The sequence below is a fragment of the Rattus norvegicus genome, chromosome 2, assembly GCF_021556685.1.
Source record: "Rattus norvegicus strain SHRSP/BbbUtx chromosome 2, alternate assembly SHRSP_T2T, whole genome shotgun sequence".
Taxonomy (NCBI): Eukaryota; Metazoa; Chordata; class Mammalia; order Rodentia; family Muridae; genus Rattus; species Rattus norvegicus.
The window spans coordinates 170,441,410-170,466,072 of record NC_141535.1 but is presented as its reverse complement, the minus strand read 5'-3'; the positions used below and the strand labels follow the sequence as shown (position 1 = coordinate 170,466,072).

At 41.4% G+C, this 24,663-nt stretch overlaps 1 protein-coding gene across 2 annotated transcripts in view; it reads right to left on the bottom strand.

Annotated features, from left to right (window-relative positions):
* Positions 1-875: 875 nt before the first annotated feature.
* The window catches only part of Dchs2 (dachsous cadherin-related 2), a 213,656-nt gene continuing 189,868 nt past the window's right edge, over positions 876-24,663 (bottom strand). Inside the window, exons 15-21 of one of the 2 annotated variants that reach the window (XM_087623215.1) lie at positions 22,720-22,931; positions 20,580-20,731; positions 13,625-13,755; positions 11,591-11,877; positions 8,289-8,421; positions 4,584-6,568; positions 881-3,129 (exon numbers count right to left, since the gene is read on the bottom strand). In XM_087623215.1, the coding sequence (XP_087479341.1) occupies positions 2,959-3,129; positions 4,584-6,568; positions 8,289-8,421; positions 11,591-11,877; positions 13,625-13,755; positions 20,580-20,731; positions 22,720-22,931 (3,071 nt within the window). In that variant the 3' untranslated portion in view covers positions 881-2,958. 2 annotated transcript variants of the gene reach the window in all.

Sequence of the window (24,663 nt, the reverse complement as noted above, 5' to 3'; positions counted from 1 at the left end):
TTGTGTGGAAGACAGAGAAAGATAAAATTCTGTCTTGGAAGGACATTATAGGTTTGGGCTTTTCTTATAGTAATAAGAGGGCATTTGTACATCCTTCTCTCAGACCCGCAATTGGCCAAAAGCACGGAGCTAAGTACGAATTCTCACCTACTGGGTTTTAGGATGCACACCCATTCACACATTCTAAAAAACCATCTGTGCTTCGGAGCACAAGTGGAGCCCAGGCCTTTACCCCGGGGGCTATCTAACAATGAGACACATTTATTTAGTTTTCTCAACAAAATAATTCCTTCTCATTCAAGAGATGCAATTGTGTGTCTGGCCTGTTTGGCATGCCTTTCCCCTTTGTTATTATTCACGTCAGAGTTTTAGCTTAGTTTCGTGTCGCGTTGAATGAGTAAGGCTATGTAGATGGAGACAGTAGGATGTGCTAACTGACATCAAATAGTCAAGTGCTAAGTTTATAGGAGAAATGTATAGTTTTATACTCTAGCCATTGAATCATGGATCTTTCTAGATTGCCATGATTCTGTTTCTAATTGACACTTTCCTTTCACTTACACAGAATCACAATGATTCATATCACTAGAGTTCAAAAGATTGAATTTTTGAGGACAATTGGCTCTGCCCTTTGTTTTACCCTGCACCTTGAAAATTGTGCAAATGTAATAATTGATGATGCAAATCAAGCAACTCCTTTTCCTTGGCTGTGTGTATAAAGTCTACTACTCAGTTCTGTGGCCTTCTAAGGACAAACTCATGCAGAGGGAAGCAACCTAATCATAATCGTCCTACCCTTTCTTTTTCTAATCCACCCACGCTGTGTTTGTGTGTGAGAGAAGGTTGCAAAAAGAAAACACACGAGAGATTTCACATAAAATGCATTTCAGTACATTTTAATTTAGCATTGGTTTATAATTTGATAAATCATAAGAAGGAGAAGAGAAAGACGTTCCTCAGAAGGTGGCCTTGTGAAGGAAATATGACTCAGTAAACCCTTTATACATCAGCACTGTTTTTCATAAGTTCATGCCCTTGTTTCCCTGCATCTATCTGCTTATGTCCTCTAGTTCCTTCCACACTGAAGCTTTCCCTCTGTTCTTCATTTCCCAGTGCTTTACTCCCCGTCCTTCTTCCCTCCCTCCATGTCTAACATGAGCAGAAGCCGCTGGGACACCTGGTTTAGGTCCTAAGCAAAGCTTCTCCAACTGCAACCATCCCAGAATTCCTCTGGCAGAAGGATTTTTCCATTCCATCCCTCTCTGCACACACAACCTGCTCGAAGCTCCTAGGATCAAGTAAAATATACTGTGAAGATACCTTCACTAAGCTTATCTGGAAATCTCCCTTGGCCATATTCCCTGCTGCATTTTATTCCTTTGAAACAGCTAGTCATCTTGGATCCTTAGTCAGAACTTGCTCTCTCTAGCTTAGAGTTAAGGTGCGTGCACAATGTCAAAATAAAACCAAAGCAGCAGTGCCACAGGCTATGAGCTAATCGTTAATTTTCACCCCTGTAACTTCTAGAGAAACGTATGGAGAATGTCAAGGATAAAGGTGTGGAAAAATAAATCCTGCCCCAGCTGGATATCTAACTTGGGCTCAACATGCAAACATGAGAGCTGCCAGTAGTGGATAACACATTTCAATATTTTTAAAAACAGTGAAATGAGCAATTCCCTAAAGATACAGCATTTCCCCCTATATTTGCCTAGGAATCTGTTTTGGAAGCTGATCCAATGATTACTACTGGGACGCAGAATTTTGACATCCATTTGGCATTGATTTACACCAGGATTTTTAAGGCTGCCAACAAGAGAGTCCAGAATTTCAGGCAGCCAAAAATTCCACAAGAGACAACTGTCTTTTATTTTATAGCTTATGAATTTGGGGCTTAATATGATTTTCCACTAACAAGTTCTGTACCCCCTCCCGAGTGCCAAAGCTGGTGTAGAGATCAGCAAAGTAACACGGAACAGATGAGGCGGCTTAATATTCAACTTGAAGGAAGACAGTTGAAATTATATTGTTTACTTAGGAAAAAGCACTCTGGTTTAAAGGGCTGACACGTGATTTATTATGAGCACTTAACCAGCGTGTTCACATCTTGCCCTCCACTCGACTTGTGGCAGTTATTTGATGATGCTACAGTGCTGGGAATGGTATTAATAAAGTCATCAATTAAAGATCTGCTAAATATTGGTAAGGAGCTCTAAATGTGTCTTGTCTTCTGTTGCTTATGAACTAGCAGAGAAAAAGCCCACAGAATCATGATCAGTAATAAATCAAAGACAAACGACTTAGGAAGGAGTGAGATATACAATTCCCCTTTTAAAAGCCTAAATGAAGAACCCATCTCAAAACAAGGTCTTTGTGGCTAACACAAATAATCCTGCTACAAAGTATGGAATTAGAGAACGAAAACACAAAGGCCTGTCTCCCTCTGATCAATGCTCTGTGTTGAGAACAGCTGAGAGACAACACTCATATTGGCACAGTGAAATAATTATGCACTTTTCCTCTTACAAAAGTCATTAACTTTCTTCTTCAGATGCCCTGAAGATGACAAGAGACGTGAATCAGTGCTGCAATATCAGAATGACCCTCATGTACATGACTTCCCCTAGAATTAAAGCGTATCCAAAATCCTTCATGGCCATCACACTTACTACTTATGAATGGGAGCTTAGACACATGCTCTCAATTTGAATCAACAAGAGGATATAGTCATATACTCTGTCAGTATAGGAAGCCATCAAATTATTGACCTACTAAACTTGATATCAAATTGTACCTGCAATGTTTTTAAGCAAAGAGAAATTATTTCATGTAATTCCACAGGTGGGATACATAGGGGACATTAAAAGAGCTCATTACATAGCAGAAGCCTGTCTCATCTACTGACAAAAATACCCGGATGTCTTAGATATTTCACAGTGGAATTCCTAGAAGGTGATCCTAAATCCTGGCTGAGGTCTCCGTGCTGCCTCCATGCCTGGAGGATGACTTGTCGATCACCATCTTTAGGATACAGCCATCCTCTTGATGCTGTAAAGTATCTGTTGGTTCAGCAGAGAGAGGGCTGCAACACTTCGTGTGAGCACCATGACCGTGCTTCTGAAACAGGAACTGTGTAAAGAGAATTGTTCACACCTCATTGTGAAACAATGTGAAGCAAGGACAGAATGCAGGGGAACAGTAAGGAGACTTCTGACACCCACCCTTAACTTTAATAGTAGAAAATTTCATATATATATATATATAAAAAGAAAAACTTCATTTAAAAATATACTGCTAAAATACTCTATGAAATTTATAATTAGCTAGTAACATAATTTTATCTACACAAACTTTAAAAAAATGGACATTGAGTAGATAAATTATCTCATACCCAAAGTTACAATACCTAGAAGAAAATAAAATGAAGAGATTTCTATAAATTAATCTTTGAAACTTTTTTTTATCTGGACAGAGCACCAGAGGGGTCGTCATTTGTACAGAAGGCAGCAGTAACATGTTAGAAACATGCTTAGCTGTCTAAGCGTTCTCCTGTCTGTCTCAGCCTTACATCAAGAACACGCTTTCTGCTTCATTCAATCAAGAAGGTGTATTTGGCTATATTAGCACAGCATTATGAAAAATTCCAGTCATGGTTTTTGATGATTATTCAAATCATGAACTTTAAACATCAAAGGAACAGGAATGACAAAACATACTAGTTAATGTCCACACACACAAGTCCTGAGAGTAACCTAAAAAATCTAGAAAAGGAAACAGCTTCTCATTAAGGCTGGAAGTTTTGAGAAACTGAAACGGGCAAGTTAAAAACAAAATACTGCTGACTACATGAGATCTGCTATTGGGGAAGAACAAATCCATCCTTCTGGACTTGCGTCTTTTCACATCTGAGCTGAGAGGTGGGCGAGCAGGGAGTAGGCACCACAGTCATTCTATACTTGAACTTCAGCTTCAGCTTTTACGTCATAGCATGTGGCATGTATGCGTGTTCCTATAGATTCTCCGTCTGGTAACACTGGTGACCTGGCAGGAGTCTGCATTGTCAGTAGAGAAAGAGACGGAGAAAAGTTGGGAGTCATGGCTTCTGGTAGAGACCCGCCATGGTAAGGAAGGGGAGACCGGGGGAATTTCTGAAGAACCTGGCTCAGGGTGACGGCTGGCATTCGTGGGGGAACTGCCTTAATCCCAGGCTGTGCTACTGCTGTTATCAAAGGGGGTGGGAAAACAAAAGTTGTGTCTTTTGGAATGCCAGGCACCTGCGAATGTTCATCCTTTAGTCTGGCAATATCATTAAACACCGAGGCAAGATGCTGGAACTTGGGTTCCCAACTGAGGAAGTAATCCCAGGCATGGCTGCCTCTGACATCATCATCAGAGGTCGTCTGAGTGGAAGGAGCTGAATACCTTCCTTCCTGATTGCCTAACATGAAGGACTCTTTTCTGCTTTCAGCCATGACCCCTGCTGTTGCCTCCCTTCTCGGGGATGAGGTGTTATTTTGAACATAGATTGTGTCACAGCCTTCCTCTCCAACTCCTCCATCAAACATGTGGCTAGCTTCTATTACCTCAGACCCAGTCATCACATCTGTCTCTTCTGACAGGCAAGAAAGCTGGTCAGAGTCCCTAGGGATGCCCGAGTCTGGCACCCTGGAACTCCCGTCACTCAGGGCAGAATCTGAGTCCTTCCTATAAGGATTCTCATTTATCCTTTGGATTTCTTTATCCTCAGCAGTTTCACCATCCACAGAGCAGTGGCCACTGCAGTTTGGGTGCCTGAATATGTGGATGATGTCCTTCTCCATGACACTCATTAAGTTCAACCATTCGGCAGGCATGACTTCCCCAGGCCCTGTCAAACCCCTGTACTCTGCAGTCTCCTGTCCAGCCTTGAGCTCGCTTGTAGCCCCAGTCAGTCTGGAATCAGCCTCTGGTGATGCTGGGGTCTTCTTCTCCTCATAGCTGTGTAGTGGGTCTTTTTGCTTATGCCTTAAAATCAGTACAATTAGAGTGCAGACCAGTGAGAGGAATACTAACAAGGAGACCACAAGACTGATGGAGAAACTGTGAACCAAGACCGTTCTATGGTGCCGTCCTTCAGCTGGCAAAGAGACGTTCACAAACACACTGCAGGATGTGGACTTGGAGCCGGGCTTGGGGCTGTGAGCAATTATTTTCACTTCCAGAGTGTCTTCTTTGTTGAACTGACTGCTTATTAGGAGAGGAGCTCTGACCAAGTAAATGTTGCCATTGGTTTTGTTTACGGAGAAGACAGTGGATGGTGTTCTAAGGGAGTAAAGAACCACTCCATCCACACCAGCATCTGCATCTGAGGCCTCTACTCTGCCAATCAGCTGTTGTCCTTGACCCTTCTCAGGGAGACTGAAAAAATATTGATCTTGGGTAAAAATGGGCTCAAACTCATCTATGCCTTCGACTTCCACCCAAACCTCCAGGGAAGCTGAAGCACCGCCCCTGTCTCTGGCCTGAACCAGGAAGCAGTACTCGCTAACACTTTCGTAGTCAAGCACTTGCTCAGTGTGAATGTCCCCTGTCAAAGGATCGATGACAAAGAGACCCTGATAAGGATGCATCCCATGTGTGACAAGGCAGGGTGACAAAATAGAGTAAGTCACTTCTCCATAAGGCCCGGCATCAAAATCTAGCGCATGCACGGAACATATGGTGGAGAGCACAGGCAGGTTTTCAGGAATGACACAGGCCAAGGTGGAGGACAGAAACTGAGGTGTATGGTCATTGTCATCCAGCACACTGATATGCACAGCAGCGAAAGAGACATGTTTCTCCTCTTCATCTGCAGCCTGGATGGTTAAAGTGAATGCCGTTGTTTCCTCGTAATCCAGAGGTTTTACCAAATAAAGAACCCCGGTCCTGTCTTCTAAGTAAAAATGTTCCTTTTCATTTCCAGAGATTATGCCATAGATGATCTGTGCATGTGAACCCGTGTCACGGTCATCTGCCGACACCATGGTGATGTGACTCCCTACCGGGGTGCTTTCCTTGACATGGGTGTGGTACTGCCGACTGCTGAAGGTGGGTGCGTTATCGTTGATATCAAGAACTTCTATTACTACGACACTTGTGGAAGTCAGTGGAGGGCAACCATGGTCAGAGGCAAGAATGACAAGCCGGTGGCTGGCACTAGCTTCTCTGTCCAGAGCATGAAGCAACACAAGAGCACCACTCTTCTGGTGGGGACTTTCTGAACCGAGGAGGCTGGTTTCGATGTGGAAGTAGTTATGTAAGTTGCCACTGATGATAGAATACTCAGTGTGTGTGTTTTCAAAAGAGTAGTCATGGTCAATAGTTGAAAACGTCATGAGTGTGCTTCCAATGGGGGCATCTTCACTCAAGCTAAGATTATAGGACCCCACTGTAAACTCAGGGGCATAGTTGTTCACATCTTGTATTTCTATCTCCACTGATGTCAGAGCCCTCAGGGAGGGAATTCCACCATCACTGGCTTCAACAAGAAACCGAAGTATTGGTATTTTTTCCGGAAGTGATAGAGAATCAGTAGTAAATATGGTGCCTGAAAAATAAGACAATCTGTCAATGTTGTGAACTAAATACTCATGACGGGTTTAGCTAGCAAATGCTTACTGAATATGCAAATGTGCTTTGCCCTTTGCTGGATGTTTTAAGTTACAGCCAACGAGAAGTCCAACTAGATTTCAAAATTATTATATTTATACAAAAGTTTCAGAAATAATCCTCACAGTTTCCATTTACATGTGCTGCTTGAGGTTGTCGCTGCTACATTTCTCTCTCAAACAAAAATTAAATGGCTTGATTATTCAAGCATTCTAGTGGTAGAGTGTATGTGCCAAGCACTCCCTGACCCCATACACGAGGCAAAGTTTTACTCTAGAAATCATTCTATCCAAAAGAAAGCAGTGAAAATGAGAATGTAGAGCGTATAGAGATATGCTCGTGAGGTAATTCAACAAGTGGTGTCTTTTTCCTTAATGATAAAACACATCAGATATCTCTTCTTGTAGCAAGCATGGGAATATGTGTCTTTTACAAGTGTGTATACAATGGCCTTACTATTAAAGTGTTTTAAGTGTGGTCACTAAAAATAAATGCTGAACCACTGGTGAGGTTTAACTATCACATTTCAATTACAGCCACACCATGAACTTCACTGACTAATTTAAAACATTCTAATCAACACTCTGAGGCAATGTTTCCATACCACACCTACCAGGGAAAAGTGCTGCTAAGACTTAAGTGCTCAGGGGCCTGTATTCCACACACTGTTATTGGCTGATATAGGACAGGAGTTGCCAATATCTGACATCCTATGAGATGAGGAGATTGGACGACAAAGATACAGAGAACAGAGAAGCTCCTGATATGCTTGTACCTTAAGGCGGGTACCTACAAGATGTACAGCGTTTCTTATTTCTCTCATTACAAGCACCCAGTGAGCCTCCTTCCAATGCTTCAGACCGAAAGTCATCTTTCAGATAATTCTATCATTAATTGTAAACTCACCTCTCTCTTGAAAACGATGCTGTGATGGGTAGAGGTGGTGTGATGACAGTGCCCTCTTGTTTTCTAGAGTGTGTCCCATCAGGACACTGTGCAGCTCATTACCCCTCTTTATTAAGTTCAGCATTCAATGTTTATTTACTATCATTGTTCCTTTAACTCGCCTAAGTGTTTGAGTGAGCAGTTGCTTGTTTGGGTACATTGCACACTGCAGTTGTCCTCTCTGACAAAAATACATAGGGCCTGGAGGATACTATATAAAGCAGAACTCTGCAATGGCTTTTCTGTGGTAGAAATGGAAACTGAAGTGTTTCCCCCCTTTTGATTATTCTTCTCTTAGTTGACTGTATGGTACTATTACTTTTTTTTTTCTGCACTGAGCTGAGTAAACCAGTTTCCACACCCTAATCATGGGAAATCCTGAGAAATGAGAGGATCTTTTTTGACATTATTTTGATGCTTGTTGAGTCACAGAACAACTAAACTCTGTTACTTGGACATGTGAACTTGGGCATTAATATACTGGGAAGAGTGACTGCACTTCTTGAGCAGCATTTAACCAACACCCTTTGCTGTGTGGCCACTGAAATGTTGAAGATGTACTACTGCCATTTTCTACTTTGATAAGTGAGAAAGCAGTGTCTGTAAGTGCAGGGAATAGCGGGGGGCAAAGGGCTGTGTGGGGAGTATTCAAAGCTGCTGATTCCGTGCTTACATACCATAACCTGCGATGCACTACAGCCAGTGTAACTCACCATTCCTGGGGTCAATGGCAAATCCCTCAGGAGGGGAAAGGATCCTGTAAGAAATATTTCCACTGCTTTCTAAGTCTGTGGCAGACAGGGTCAGCACCATGTACCCTCCAGGTATGAGTTCAGGAACCACAGCCTAAGGATAAAAGAGGACAGAGGCTTCATGCTTGCAAATAAGTAATTTTCAGGAGCACAGGCAGAGCCTGATATCACATCATTCATTTTGACTCAAGAAATTACACAGGCTGCCTTTAGTAGGCCTTGTAGTTGTTTGAGTGAATATGGCCCACTAGAGGGAGGTGTGGTCTAGTTGGAGTAGGTGTGGCCTTGTTGGAGGAAGTGTGTGGTTGGAAGTGGACTGTGGGATTCAGAAGCTCAAACTTGGCCCCCTGTCACTCTCTTCTGCTGCTAGCTGCTGATTCAGATGTAGAAATCTCAGCTTCATCTCCAGCATCATGTCTATGTGTGCTCTGAACCTGTAGGCCAGCCCCAACTAAATCTTTTCCTTTATAAAAGTTGTTGGGGTTATGGTGTCTCTTCACAGCAATGAAACTCAACTAAGATAGAAGTTAGTACCAGAGACTGGAGAATTGCTGTGATAGGCCTAACTGTGCTTTTGTTTGGAGGAATGTGGACTTTGGAACTTTGAGTTAGAAAAGCAGTTGAATGTTTTAAGCAGGGCTTCATGGGACATAGTGGTAGGAGCATGGAAGACAATGATGTTGAGGGTGGTCTGAACTGTAGGGTCCTGGCTCAAGAAGTTTCAGAGAAAAAAGATTATTAGTATGTGGTCTAGAGACCATTCTTGTGATACTTTGGTGAAGAATGTGGCTGCTTTCTGCCCTTGTCCAAAAAAATCCATCTGAGACTAAATTGAAGAGATATGGACTAACAGCTTTGGCAGAGGAGATTTCAAGACAGCTTGGTATTGAGGGTGTTATATGGCTATTGATGGCTAGTCTTATGTAGATCTAAAATGAAAAAAACAAGCTGAGAAAGGAATAATAAAAATGTACAGTTTGAGGAGAGCAAGAGCATTATGAATAGTAAACAGATTAAGGAAATTGGAATTAGCTAATTGGAATAAAGAAAGTGGTGACTGCAGAGCAAGACCCCTACCCAGCTCAGCTTCCAACTTGTACAAAGGAATTAAAGAAGAAAAGCCTGGAATCAGACATGGTGGCTCATAGCTTTGATCCCAGCACTCTGGAGAGAGGAGCAGGTGGATCTCTTGAGTTGGAGGCCAGCCTGGTCTACAGATGAAGTTCTAGGATAGCCAAGTTTAGACAGTGAAGGGAAACACCATGGTAAAACAAACTGGTGACAATGTATCTGAAGAAGGAGGCCATATTCCTGCCCTAGCAAGCAGCACAACTTGGCAGCTTCAGTCACATGGTTCTGGCTTTAAAGTCAAGGATATAAGCAAGTGGTATAGGATCTTCCTCCGCAACTAAGGAAAGCCACTGAGGTCATGCATGGTTCCCGGTTGTTACTGAATGGTTGTGCAGAGATGTATGAAGCTGAGAAGGTTAAGATCAGAGATCCCAAGATGATGGAGATACCAGAGTCATGGATGCCTGCCAAGGAAAGCTTATAACAGGGAGTGGCACCAGCTCAGGAGGGAGAACTGTGCTGCAGTCAACAAAGCTGAAAGGAGATGGAGATCTGAAAAGTGACTGACATCAGGCATAGAGATGCAGAGTTTGGAGTTTGCCCAGCTGGCTTTCAGTCTTGTTTCAGTACCATATTTCCTCACTGTGCTCTCTTTTCCCCTCTTCCGGAACAGTAATGTATATCATGTGATACTATGTGTTGGAGGTATGTGATCTGCTTTTTCATTCTGATTTTATAGAAAATTACACTTGAGAGCATGCCATGAGTCTCAGAAGAGACTTCAGACTTTGGAATTTTTAACAGGGGTTGAGACTGATAGACGATGGAGACTTTCGAAGTTGGATTGAAGCACCAATGCATTATGTATGGCTACAAGCCTATGGAGGCCAGAGAGAGGAATGTGGTGGTTTGAACAAAAGTGGCCCAATGGGCTCACAGAAAGTGACACTATTGGGAGGGGTGGCCTTGCTGGCATAGGCAAGGCCTTGTTGAAGGAAGTGTGCCACTTGAGGTGGGTTTGGGGGTTTCAGAAACTCAAGTCTGGCCTAGTGTCACTCTCTCCTTTTGCTGTCTGCTGCTCCAGATGTAGAACTGTCGGCTCCTTCCCCAGCATCATGTCCTGCTGCCATGCTTCCCACCATGGCAAAAAGGGAGTAAATCTCTGAACACAAAGGACCAGCCCAAGTTAAATATTTTCTTTTATAAAAGTTATGATCATGGTCTCTCTTCACAGTAATAAAACCCTGCTGATGTTTAGTATTGATAAACTGGAATGTTAATGGCCTCTGGACTCAGAAAACAGTTTTAATGTTACTCAAACTTGGCTTTTACTATCAGGTGTTTTCTTTCTAGATTATATCTGAATGACAGAAGGTAGTGTAGATACTAATTTTATGCCAAATGTATCAGTCACATCACTTGAGTGAGGCTTTATGGAGGATTGTTACTTGGGTTAAGTTCTTATGTTCACCATCTTCCATTTCCTCCATGGAAGATACAGGGATTCATTTCTGAGACCTCAATAGACTGTGGTCACTGTTCTGGTTCTGTAAACATACACTGTGCCCTAAAATCTAAATTCTGCACTTTCTAGATCTGTTCACAATCTGTCTGTGTGAAATGTTAATCCATGTGTTCCAAAAAAAAAAAATCTAACCAAAACATTATCAGATAATGTAAACTAGTTCACCTTCCCTCTGGCCTTGCAAATACTGGACAAACTGCAATTGTTGTGAACGACTGTTCTACACACACACACACACACACACACACACACACACACACACACACGAGAACATACAAAGGCCCGATGGTCCCCATACTCAGCAAACATAAATCAATGATCCCAACTCTACAATGTGATAGGCAAGATGGCAACAGTGACTGAGGATGAACAACAGTGAATACTGATAGCCTAGACCAACCTATCAGTGATGGAGGGCTGACTTTACTCACCACTGATGTCGGTAGAGGCCAGAAAAGGGTAGCATATCTCATGGATCTGGAGTTACAGATGGCTGTGAATTCCCATGTGGGTGCTGGGAATGGAACCAGATCCTCTAGAAATGCTGCCAGGAATTTTCACTTCTGAGCAATCTCTTAGCCCCACCCCCTGTTCTTTCTAGTATATCTAACACACACACACACACACACACACACACACACACACACACACACACACACCCCTTTACCTGATAGAAATCTTGAGTGAAAACTGGTGGGTTATCATTGACATCCAGCACATGGATGACGAGGGAACCCTCTGTGTGGTGCCCTGAATCAGAAACTCGGATGATCAGCTCATATTCGGTAACTTCTTCAAAATCTAGTGTTTCCACCAGCACCACCACTCCAGTGTCCTGACTGATAGTGAACTTGGCTCCAGAATTGCTTTCTTTGACAAGACTGAAGGTGAAAGCTGGATTCAGATCCGCATCATGGACGGATACCCGAGACACAATTATACCAGGCAAAGAATCTGCAATCATCATGACCAATGTCAGCTCCCATTAAAATTCATCATCAAAAGACATTTCTTCAATCGTTCAGCCCAAGTATTTTCATTTTAAATTTAAAATGATTTTCTCTTTTTTTGTTGGCATGATTTCTCATCTAAAGCTCATTATGGGCTAAATCAAAACACTGAAGAATTTATAAGTACAATAAAAGTGAAAATCTACCACAGAGTAGAAAATTGAGGAAGTAGGCTATACTCCAGTTTTATATTACAATTTTCCACCATATGCTTACAACACAACTCCAGAATTAAAAACCATCCTGAGTACTCTCCTGCAGTTGTGGCTTCTATGTCTGAGCAGAGACTCACAGGGGTATAGAGGAGAGAAAGGACATTACTAAATGCATAAATACAAATAATTAACTTTAAAAACAAGCCAGAACAGAAAGAAAATATTTGTGTTTAGATATAAGATTTAGTACTTAACTGCTTAGTGTTTAATTTCATAAAATTAGTTGATAATGACATGGACATTGCTTTCTTCTCTTAAATTTGTTTCTCAAAATTAAAATTACATAAGGTTATGGAAAAACAAAATATACACAGTGCTAGCAAGGAAAGGAAATCTTTAATTTAACTCAAACAACAACAAAAAAATCAGAACAGATGACATGCTCAGTGTCTCCCGTGATCTCCACTTAACGCACCCATGAAAGGAACTTTATTTCTAAGAATCTAGTACGGTGATGGTGAAAAATATCTGACAAGATATTCAAATTATTCTAATGTGGAATTTGTAATTTTCAGTCTTCAAGGCTGGGGTGGAATTCTTGGTGAATACCAACAACAACCGTTCAATAGATTTTTGACTTATTCACTTGTAATATATTCACACCAGTTGTACTGATGTATTTTCGTACCAATTCACATGTTTAGAAACAGCACACAGCCCATCAAAGCAAATGAAAATATTGAAAGTAAGAGATAAACCTGAAATATGTTTTGTTTATAGAGTAAGAGTTACAGGCATCCCCATTTGGAGAAATTTCTATGGAAGGGGGTTGGTATAATTTGTTTGGAAAGTGAAGACAGTAAAATGTTCAAAATGTTTCAGGAGAAATTTGGTCATAAAAGAGAGAGGAAAGAAACAATGGTAACCACTGTTTTCAATCTTCTCTGAAGGGGATAGATTGGCTTTACTAGTGTAGGTATACACCATGGGACAACTTTGGGTTCTCAGACTATGGAGTCACTGTGTAATAAATGCCCCAAATAGTCCACCATTAAAACAATAATGTTTTAGTCTAATAATGTGGGTTATACTAGAGGAAAGTGATGATTCTGCACATGCTCACATTAACTTCATTATCATCATTAGTGTCCTGCAAAGATCAATGAAGCATGAGTCTGACAGAAGGCTCAGAAGAGTCAAATGATTATTACAGCAACAGCATGTGCTTCTGCCTGGAGTACATTTAGAGTTTAAGAAATATCTGCACATAAACACGCTGTAAGAATTGACAGTTGGAGGCTAGGGACTCAGACTCCAGCCCATCTGAATGCAAATCCAAGTGTTGATATTTAGCCCTTAAAGTCCTTGATATTTGATATTTCTCTTAAGACCATCCATTATTTATTCAATAAAAGGAAGACAAAATTATCCATCTTGCATGACTGTTGAGAACTAATACTTCATAGAACTTCTGCTGTTAAAAAAATTATAAATCTGTAAGTCAATCAAAAGTTGATTCCAAATTGCCACACTTACTTTCTGCAATTTCTACTGCTTCCGAGGGGAGGAAGACTGGGGCATTGTCATTTACATCAATCACCTGTATCTTGACCATAGCTGTATCAGAAAGCCTGGGCACCCCTCTGTCTGTGGCTTGCACAATCAGGCTGTTTTGGAAAAGAATCAAGGAATGTTATAAGCCATCTTGGAAGTATAAAAAAAAAACATAAATATCAAATCTAGTTGAATTTTTTATGTGAATTCACTGGCTTTTATTTCTCCTGTGGCCTTTTCTAAATAGCATCATTTACAGTTTATTTCACAAGAATGGTAGCTTGAAATTTATGTATTTTTGACAAGTTTCAAGAACAAACTCCAGCAAGCTGCCAGGGATCATGAAGCATTAATGTAAAAATAAATGCACAATTTCTTGGAGACAGTCGTTAAAATTCTAAGAATAATCTAAACAGTACATGTACCAATAATTGTGCCCACCCCGCTGCATGGGGATTGCTACATATTTCCATCTAATTGTACCATCAAAACGTTGTGTCAGTGTGATGGCTATATACAGATACTTTTCAAATGCAAATTTCAAACCAATCAACATTCTAGACTCGGGAAAGCATGTTGTCATGATGAAGGAGCAACTGGGCCATGACAGCCTTTGCCCCTTCAGAGGAGAAACGGTGAATTCTGACGGAATTCACACACTATGATTTAATCTTCCTGGGGTGGTGCTACAGTGAGCTTTCCTACCAACCGAGCTAGAGTGACTACTACTGTCCTCACCTTTCCCTTTGTCTCACCACTCTTAGCATCATGGGAATGTAAGCCTGGTCAGTTGATCTCTTCAGTGTCCCTTGGATTAGTGTGTTATTTAATTTGTCTCTATCTCAAGAAACTCGGTTAGAGTGATCAAACACCACTTGCATCTAGGACCTAACCCTAACCACAGTGGTTAAGAATGTATACTTCTTATTTTTTAAATCGGATATTTTTTATTTACATTTCAAATGTTATCCCCTTTCCCCACACAAGTAGTCAAAAGAGGTCTACGCCCCCTTCCCCCTCTAACCATTCTTATATACTGTTGGGAGATTGAAAAAAACAGGGTGCAATAGGTTTGGAAGAATGGTAGATAAGAGAACCCAATAAAGTATCATCAAAAAAAATCATATCTACAAATCCAGGGAAAAGCAGGTACATTGTAAAGTGTATTGTCAATTAGAATAGCATCTTCATTTCAGACGGTATTCATATGAGCCAGTTACAGAGACTATCATTTAAGAAACTGGATCTTGAAAGTAGACATAATTTCTCTTGCATTGCTAGTACCTTGTAAGTATCTTTTCCCAATCTTAAAATTTAAAATGATGCAAAATTAAGTCTTATCTCTCTTCTGTTTTGAATTCCACTAAGAGCAAACTGCTACTGTTTACTGTTCATGAAGCCACACACTACTGCCTTTTATACTCATGGAGTTGGGGCAGCAGCAGAACCCCACTTGGATTTCATAGGAATGATTCTAGGTGGGAATTTGATTTGTAATCATGACCGTCAGTCAAGTACATATGGGAATTTTTTGTGAGCGTAGTCAGCTCGTAATTTTGTTTTTCCACTGCTTTCTGCTGAAGGGCTCTAGCAGGCCTGAGAATAGCCAACACAGCACTGATGGTTACTACCCGTCACCTTTCCCTCGTCCCCTTGCAAATCCATTAGATTATATTCTTAAAGCTAGCCACCAAGTTCTATTCTCTTATTTGGTCATTGGCTGACTACCAAAGTCCAGCTTCAAAGTATTAAAGTCCAACAATCGAAAGCTCCCTCTAGTTTACCTAAACCATGCCCAATCAAAACAGTCTAACTCATTTCAAGATAATCCCTTTATAAACTGCCATTTTGCCTATGGGCCATGTCTCCTCCCTACCCAGAGGCAGTCCTTTGTCTCTGAGGCAAATATTCCTTCCCTTTCTCCCTTATTCCTTCTCTTTTCTCCCTAGTCCTCTGTCTCCCGTCTTTGTCTCTTATTACCTGCCTTTTGTCCCTCTAAGCAAATACATCTCCTTTGTGCTGAGAACTTGGTCTTGGTGTGTCCTATGCCAACTCCATTCCTTTCACCTGCCCCTCCCCACATTAGCCAACCTTTCAGCCAAGCTATTAAAGCTAGACTCCCATCAACTGTGATTACTGTCACAATCACTCTTCGTTTCACAATGCTACAACCTCAGGGCCCTATGTAACGCCTAAGTCAAGCAAAAGAAAAGTGAGCTTTCTTTGATACAGAGGAAATTTCTTGTTCTGTGTCAAAATAGAGGCAAGAAAAAGTGAGCCTGTTGATGGCTGGAAGAACAACTGACAAAGCAAGAAAACAGGGCTACAGCAATTCTGAACCGAGTCTGTGGTACCTCGAGCTGTCTGAAGGCTCGCTCCCTGGCAGTCTTTGTGAAGCTCAGGGTTGTAGCATGTTCAGCTGGCTCCATGCGGCAGAACCCTTGCACAGAGCTGTGTCAGCAGAGGCCACGATGAAACCAACAGACCTAGAACAGGTCCATCGTAAGACTAGAAGATCTTTCCTATTCCCCAAGTATGGGAAGCCTCTCTCACCACAGAGCACTTCAGATGAGGCCTTTGACCAGATAAGATCTCACTTAATTTCCTTTAAAAAACCGAAATTGTGGGCAGAAGAAATTTTAAAATTTCTCTTTCCACTGCATCTCAAATATCTACCAGGATTTTTCTGTTCGTTCTAAAGTTTTAAGAAAAATAAAAAAGATCAGCTAACACCAGAAATGGCTATAAAAAGAGTTAGGGTTTCTGTGAAAGATGGTAAGATGATTTCTCAGACCTGTCCCTTTTTCCCCAAATTCCACTGAGAGAATAGCTAGTTTTAATATATATAAAGTAAGTGTAGAAGTGTGTGGAGGAAGGCAGAGATCAGAAAGTATTCAAAAATACAACACAAGAAATGGACCTCAAGTGCCACTCACTAGATATGTTTGGTTCATTACTTGGTGTGTGTGTGTGTATGTGTATACCTTATAAATAGATGCATACATATGTGCATATGTGTATATGCAGATAGATAGATAGATAGATAGATAGATAGATAGATAGATAGATAGATAGATAGATCTTACACTAGGTCTTCCATGATCTTTAATCCTTTTTCAGTGTTCTATTTTATACATATGAAACATCCCAGAGAAGTTAGACAACAAACAAAACTAGATCTCTGACACCGGAAAAGGGTCATTGTCTCCTGAACACTTACTGAACAGGATCCATAGCAACAACCAAAATGGCAAACACCAAAGAAAACCCCAAAACATTCAAGATAAACAAGAAAAGAAATAGGCAGAGAGGCAGAAATTCACGATGAAATCATGTATGAGAACAGAAGGGAAGGATTCTTGTTCAAAAAGAACTTACTCAGTGTCAGAAAAGGCCTACATTAAAGAATATAATGAGTCTCAATGATGTGGCTGAGCAGGTAAAAGCCATTGCCTACCAATCCCGAAACCTGAGTTCAATCCCTGGAACCCAATGGTGGAAAGAGTGAACCAACTCACACAAGCCGTCCTCTTACCTCCATTCTTACACTATGTGCACATGCACACACACACAAAGAAATAATGCAAAACATTAAAAAGATTGTGGTGATATTTCTAAATATGATAAAAACTCTTCTTCAGAGAAGGGAGAAAAATCACAAACAGTAAAGAAGCTAGAATTGCACAGGCTTCAGAGACAAACAAGTTTAGAACATAAAAGACCAATGCCTTTCAAAGTCAGAAAAACATTTTCAATCTATACCATCACACATGCGCACACGTGCATGTGCACACACAGTGCATGCAAACACATGCACACACCAACACATTCACTCATGTATGTATACACACAGAGATAGACACACACACATATGCGCATACACACACATACACACATGCACACACACACACACACACATGTGCACACACACAGGTATGCTTATATATGGTGGTATGGTTGAAGGCATTTGCAAATGTACAAGGGCCAAGATAATTTGCTTCTATAGCAGAGGAGAAGCAGTCAACTTCTCAGCTTTTGCTCCTCACAGTTTGGAGTTAATTTATTCATGGGCAGTTGGAGAAAGGCCTTTCTAAATATTAGGACTAATTTAAATGTTGGGAACATGACGCAAATAGGAAAAAGTTGAAAACCATTACATTTAATTGCTAACTAAGCTCCATTGAGTAAGAATTCTGTAACAGAAAGCCATCACAATTGGAAAGTGCTTTAGTTCCTGGGACCTAACAGACCCTCAGTGATCTCTGAATTGACAATCACTGAAAGAATACTTGAGCTGAGATTTACCTAAAGTCATCCATGGGGGAGAAATGCTTAACAATGAAGTAAAAGAATAGTTTTAACGTATTTATACATTAAACACAATAATTTTAGTAATCATATTAAAATATTACACAACGTTTCCTAACTGCTAACTTGGGGTAAGGTTTTAAACTTTAAAAAATTACTTTTGAAGTAATATTTTGAAATATATTTAAAAAAAAGAGCAAAACACTTAATCAAACTTTCAGAATTGGAAGGGTTTGGAGTGGTTAATTAGTCCAATACACTCAGTAACGTATTCCATTCAAACCAGCTTTCAGTGCTTAACCACACAAATATACTGTACTTTCCTCACGAAACACGAAAGTAGCCTCAAATATTGACACAGTATTTTGGACTTCCCCCTCTTACACAGAAGGGCTGTTCTGTAGTGTCAATGATAGAAACAGCGTGACTGCGGTTGAGAATCCTTGAGTAGAAGGCAGAACTCCTTCAACAGTACTGCAACATAGAATAAGCCAACTATGTAATTTGCATTGTTAATGAATAAAATACCTGCCTTAACTTCTATATGAAACGGCTACAAAAATTAAATGGAACACAGTAGCCACACCCTGTACCCATGTTTTGTTTTGTTTTGCAAAGTTTTAATTATTCATGGCCAGCCACCGACATCCAAAAGTGTTAATGGAATATTCTAGAAATAAATAATTCATGAGTTTTAAATAGCTATAATTTGGAGTATCTTGGTGACACTGTAGTCTGTTGTATCGGAATGTGAATTATTATCCAGTCTAGTGTATCCACGCCATATTTATCACCCACTCCTTAGTTACTTAGTACTCAGTCATCAGCTGTAGAATTGTGTTTCTATTCAGGTAAACCTTGAGTTACTTATTAATTACCTCAAAGCACAAGGTTAACAATGGTATATTAGATCTTGCAGGGCATAAAACATGGAAGGAGAGATTGACCCTGGGAATGTGTGGCCATACTGCCTGGCATTTAGAAACACAATTGAAAAACAAACATATTTGGGTTTCAATAGGAAGTTTCAGGTCTTCAGTGAGGACCCCAGAACACATCCACCATGGATAAGAGGTAAGTATTGTGATACATGTGCAAGGCTTCTTGGAATAAAGCACAAAATACTATTGCAAGGTATATCAAACAGTACTATGAACAAGAAAGATAAGCTTTCTTTCACCACTGTCCTACTGTTTCTCCAAAGACAAGCAATCTAACAGCTTCTCTGAGAAGTATTTTAGGCAAAAGAACGTTCCGTTTTATCAGATGGTCATGAACACTAGGATGTTCCTTGTATTGGCTATACATGGTTGAGGCAGGAAAGCACAGGAAATTCTCCACTAATCTATATTGCTCTTGTTTGCTGACTGTCTACACACTCCCGTGTTACTAATGCCCTTGGTAGCCTGGCTCCTGCCCCATGCACACACATTCCTCCAAAGAGCCTGCCCTGCAACTTTGGACCTGCACCTGCCTCGGTCACATATACGCCTATCTCTAGGTCACGTTTGCTTTCCTTTACAACAATAAAATGTATCCTGTATCTACACAGATATGTTCCCAATGTATGAATTGAAGGACTGACCCAGCCTGAACTAGTTTTGGATGCATGCACAATAAAAGACAATTGTGTCTTCGGTAAACTTTAAGGAAGAATCCCCTATTGACCACATGCCTGTACATGATTGGGTGTGCAAGTGAATAAAAACAGATGTGTTATAGGAATGGACAGGCACCATAGAAAAAAATGTATGATCTAACTTATCTATCAAAGCTGAGAACCACCCTTTAATAACCAAACTTCTCTTTCTCTTAACCCCATAAAGGAATCCCCATATCAGGTGCCTGGAAGACCTCCATGTTCTGACCTCTTGCAGTGAAGTTCTTACCTTGCTCCTACTCTGTTTAAACAAGAATGCCTTGGCATGCCTGTAGTTCTGAGTCTGCTTTTATTTCAATTCACTAAGTAAGAGGCTCCGCATCCCTATCCTATCACTGACCTGGTTTTAGACATTGGTTTCTTAGTGTTCTATGCAGGGGCCACCATTCTTTAAGGAATATCCATTTGTGGCCATTTCAGGTTTCTTAGAGCTCTTTGCTTTATTGAATGAGATACTGTAAATGTGTGTATGTAGACTGTTCTTGACTCACAGAGAGCCATGAAGACATGGAGCAGGCTTGCAGTACAATACTCTCTTTAGAGGCCTGCATCTCTCAAATGCTAGGCCATTTAGATTTTTAATGTTGAATGTCAGCCTTTAATATGATCATTCTGCTGGACCATGATGACAAGGCTGGACTTTCAAACAGAAAAGAATAAAGAATCACACAAAGGAATGCCATTCAATCCAACTCTTTGTGCTTAAAGTAACAAAAGGCATTTGCAGAGGACATTTCCACTCAGCAAACACTTCACCAACACTGCCTTTTGAATGTCTCTCCCTTGGTTCGCACGAGGGTGCATCAACGGCCAGACCTGATCCAGTCAACTTTTGCAAAATAGGAAATAATTTCTAAGGCTATTTGAATGTGCCCAAAGGATGGCCATAGGCTGGGTGAAAGGGGAAAGAAGAGTTTTCCTGAAGCCTCAGTGGGGGAGACACAGGGAGGAGTGTGAACCTGAGCGCACCTGTAGGAGCTGGTGGACTCATAATCCAGGATGGAGTTTGTCACTATGACTCCGCTCAGCTCGTCGATCCGGAAGGCTCCCGCTTGGTTGCCAGAGACAATGGAATACTCGATCTGGCTGTTCAAGCCCCCGTCCAAGTCAGTAGCGGACACCTGTGAGAAATCAGTATTTCCATTGGAAAAGATTAAACTGTAATGTGAGCTGAGCCTGCTCTCGAAGAAACACGTTAGGAAAGAATACAGATTTGCAAATGCATTTTAAAAACAATGCTTAGGGCAGCAGTTCTCAACCTAATGATTCCACCCTTAAATACAATTCCTCGGGTTGTGGTGACCTCCGACCATAAAATTATTTTCGTTGCTACATCATAACTATAATTTTGCTATTGTTATGGGTCATAACTTAACTATCAGTGTTTTCTGATGGTCTTAGGTGACCTCTGTGAAAGGGTCATTTGACCCCAAAAGGAGTGGTGACCCACAGATTGAGAACCACTGGCTTGCAGTCATACCAACACATCTAGCTACACTTGAATTAGACTATAATGAACTGGATAATGGGAGCGAAAATGTCTATACAATCACTTAAAATATTTCTAAAAATGGCACTCACATGTTTCGAGCTACAACTGGGTGCACCGGAAACCTTCTAACGTGCGTCTACAGTGTTCTAGTTCTGCCATGGATTCATGCTGGCTTCAACAAACAATTGAATGTTACAGGGAGCTCTGTACACTGAACGGCAATTCTTTGCTTGATTTTTCTTTCTTTATATTTCTGCATGTGTATTGCATGTGCACATGCATATGTGCTCATATATATGTGGAGGCTAGAAGTTGACATTAGATGACTTCGTTTATTTAGCTAGAATTTCCCCCTAATCTGGAACTCACTGGCTCGGCTAGTCTAGTACAAGCTGGCCAGCTTGCCCCATGAGTGTGCTTCTAAGGATGGAGCCAGCTATCACACCTGTCTGCTCTTACAGGTGCTCTGGGACTTTGAACTTGTGTTCTGATACTTGCATAGCAAATGCTTTACCTAATGAGCCACCCAGTCACCCCCACACCCTTATCCTCATTTGCCTTCCTTATCTGGTCAGAGTATTGTCTGTATCATAGGCCAATATGAGGCATTTTTGCTTTTTATATTATACTGAAGTTTTAACTCAAGGAGACCCTTGAAAAATGAATCGAATCCTAGGTTTGGTGCTAATAAATTATCATCCTAGTGGCTTATTTGGTGAAATTTCAAAGTAGTGCTAAGGCTAGAACAATGGGTTTACAACATTTCCCATGGAGATGTATTGCAGGGTTTCCAGTGCTGAACCCAGTCACTGAAACAGTTGTATTGATGGAGTCAAGATACTAGCAAGCTGTTGAATTATCACACTGTTTTAGTCCATGCTCTTTCTATCTGCCTTGGCTCGCATCCCTCGTCATGTCTTGGTCTCCTACATTAAGTCACATCTCAGCTCTTCCTTCATCCTTCTCCCCAAGTTCTCAGAGGAAGCTGAGAACCACATGAAATGGACGGACCTCATCAGGAGGGTATGGGAGCCAACTTTATGGTGCAGAAAGGTCTCAGCAGCCTTTGAGACTAATTTCCAAATCGGAACAAATAGAAATCCATCATGCCCCCTGGAGTTGTATGTTTAAGCATGATTCAGATGGTAGCCTTTCCAGGGTGGGCACTAGCGCTTTAGTATGCTGGAAATACGTTCCCACCGTGGTGACTTCCCCAGGATGTGTGTTAGACCACAGCGCCCTGGTAAACACAGGAAGAACCGGAGGGATTCTGGGAATGGCAGCCTAAGCATCCTCATCAAGAGCAATGAGCCCTGCTTCGCCTCTGTCTTCACCTGGGATGCCAGACATTTTTGTGACCTACAAAGTCTGTGTTCATACTGGAAGAATCCCTAGAGAAAACAGGTGTCGTGGAACTGAGCTCAGGATCAATGAAGAATGAAGAAAGGGATTTCAGATTTCCTGCAGTCTGTAGATTCATCGGAGCCACTGAACATGTCCTGGAGATTGTTGGACTTAATTACACGTTGGTCATGGGTCATAGGTACTTTGACATACATAGATTGATTGGTACACACACACACACACACACACACACACACACACACTTCCTGTTACCTGGATGACATGAGCACTGTAGAACTGTCCTTCAGACACTGATGCTTGGTATACGGTCTGCGCAAAGCGAGGAGGATTATCATTCCGATCCCGGATGGACACTGCTACTTTGGTGAAGGCTTTATGACCATTGTTGTCAGCAAGAACAATGAGCCTCACTTCACTCCTGACTTCAAAATCAAGCAATCTGGGCTCTTCTACAATGAGTTGTCCTGGTTTTAGTCCCAAGGTGAAAGTAAAAAGAAATGATGATGTTATTTTTAAGTGTCTCAAAACACCATTGACTCGAGTGCTCTGCCTAGGGGGTCAGTATGGAAAACGTGGAGAACGTATGGATATCAGCAGACTTTCAACATTTGTAGGGAATAACTGAAATCTGGGGGCCTTCTCATAAATCATCCTTCATGTACAAAATAAATCTGTATATTTAGCCCATCCCAATGTCTGCAAAGTCTGCATTTTAAACATTTTCAAATTCATCTATTCGTTCACTCAATGCGGGGAGGGATGCTTCAGTGTGCTTGTGGAGGTCACAGGACAGCTTTTGGAAGCTGGGTCTTGCCTTGAGCGTTGCTGAGACATGCTGGCCTTTCATGTCCCTGTTGCTGTCCTGTGTGCTCCAGGCCAGCTGGCCCACACATCTCCAGCAACTTTTCTGCCTCGCCCCTTCTCAGAGTATGAGTGTTAGGATTCTGGGTATGTAAACACACTGCAATTGGCTTTTGGTGACAGACCTGTGAATTGAACTTGGGCTCATATGAGGGCTCCCTGGCTCACATTTTAACTCACTGAGCCATCTCCCTGACCCCCAAACATTTCCTAAATCTGTTTCTGTCTCCTTTGCTGCCACTTTCCTCTACACCATCAACATTTCCCTCCCTGACCCCTGCACTAGTTGAGCATTAGCTGATTAGATTAACTGATCTCCCCAAGGATCCAGGCTCCATGAAAGAACAAGGAAGCTGGTATTCTCCTGCATAGAACCTGTCAGTGGATTTTACAGTGTACGAGTGGTGAGCAGCTTTAATTGCAGGGATATGCTGGCTCAGGCCTGGCCTATATCAGTCTTGCTTGTTGCATTTTCCCATCTCTCTCTCTCTCTCTCTCTCTCTCTCTCTCTCTCTCTCTCTCTCTCTCTCTCTCTCTCGTATCCCACCATCTTATGCCTCCTGTGTTTGGACAACTGTATCTTCTCATTTCCTTGCTTCAGTCTGGTCACTTTTCATTGGTTGTAGGCTGCACTCATGAGCACTGATCCCTGGCTTTCGAACTTCATCATAATCCCAGTACCAAGCTCACAGGTCAGCATTCAGTACTCTCATACCCTCACAGAAAATACAGAACCAGGCTACAGAAATAGACCTTGGAAGATGATGCTTAAATTAAGAAATTCTTTTGTGTTATTTCTACTGTGTGTGTCTGTTTCAGGATGACATGGTGATGCTGTAGGTTTTTAAAAAGTATTGAAGGAAGAAGGAGGAGGAGGAGGAGAAGGAGGAAGAGGAGAGGAGGGAAGGAAGGAAGAGGAGGAGAAAGAGGAGGAAGAGGAGGAGGAGGAGGAAGAGGAGGAAGAGGAGGAAGAGGAAGAAGAAAAAACTTAATACTGTGGCTTTCCAGGCATGTGAAGGCACATGCATTGCAATTCTGAAGAAATATGTATTCTATATTAAGAAATATCCTACTAAATTTAAGAACTTAAAAAAATTACTAGGCATATATGTGCGTGTGTTTGTGTGTATGTGTATGTATGTGTTTGTGCACACGAGTGCAATGTGCATAGAAAAGAGGTTGTTAGATGTCCTGGAGCTGGAGATACAGGCAGTTGTGAGATGCCCAGAATAGGGTGTTGAGACTGTAGCCCCAGGCCTCTGAAAGGACATCACGTGCTCTTAACTCCTGTGCCATCTCTCCATCCCCTCTATAACCTAATTTAATGTGTCAGGA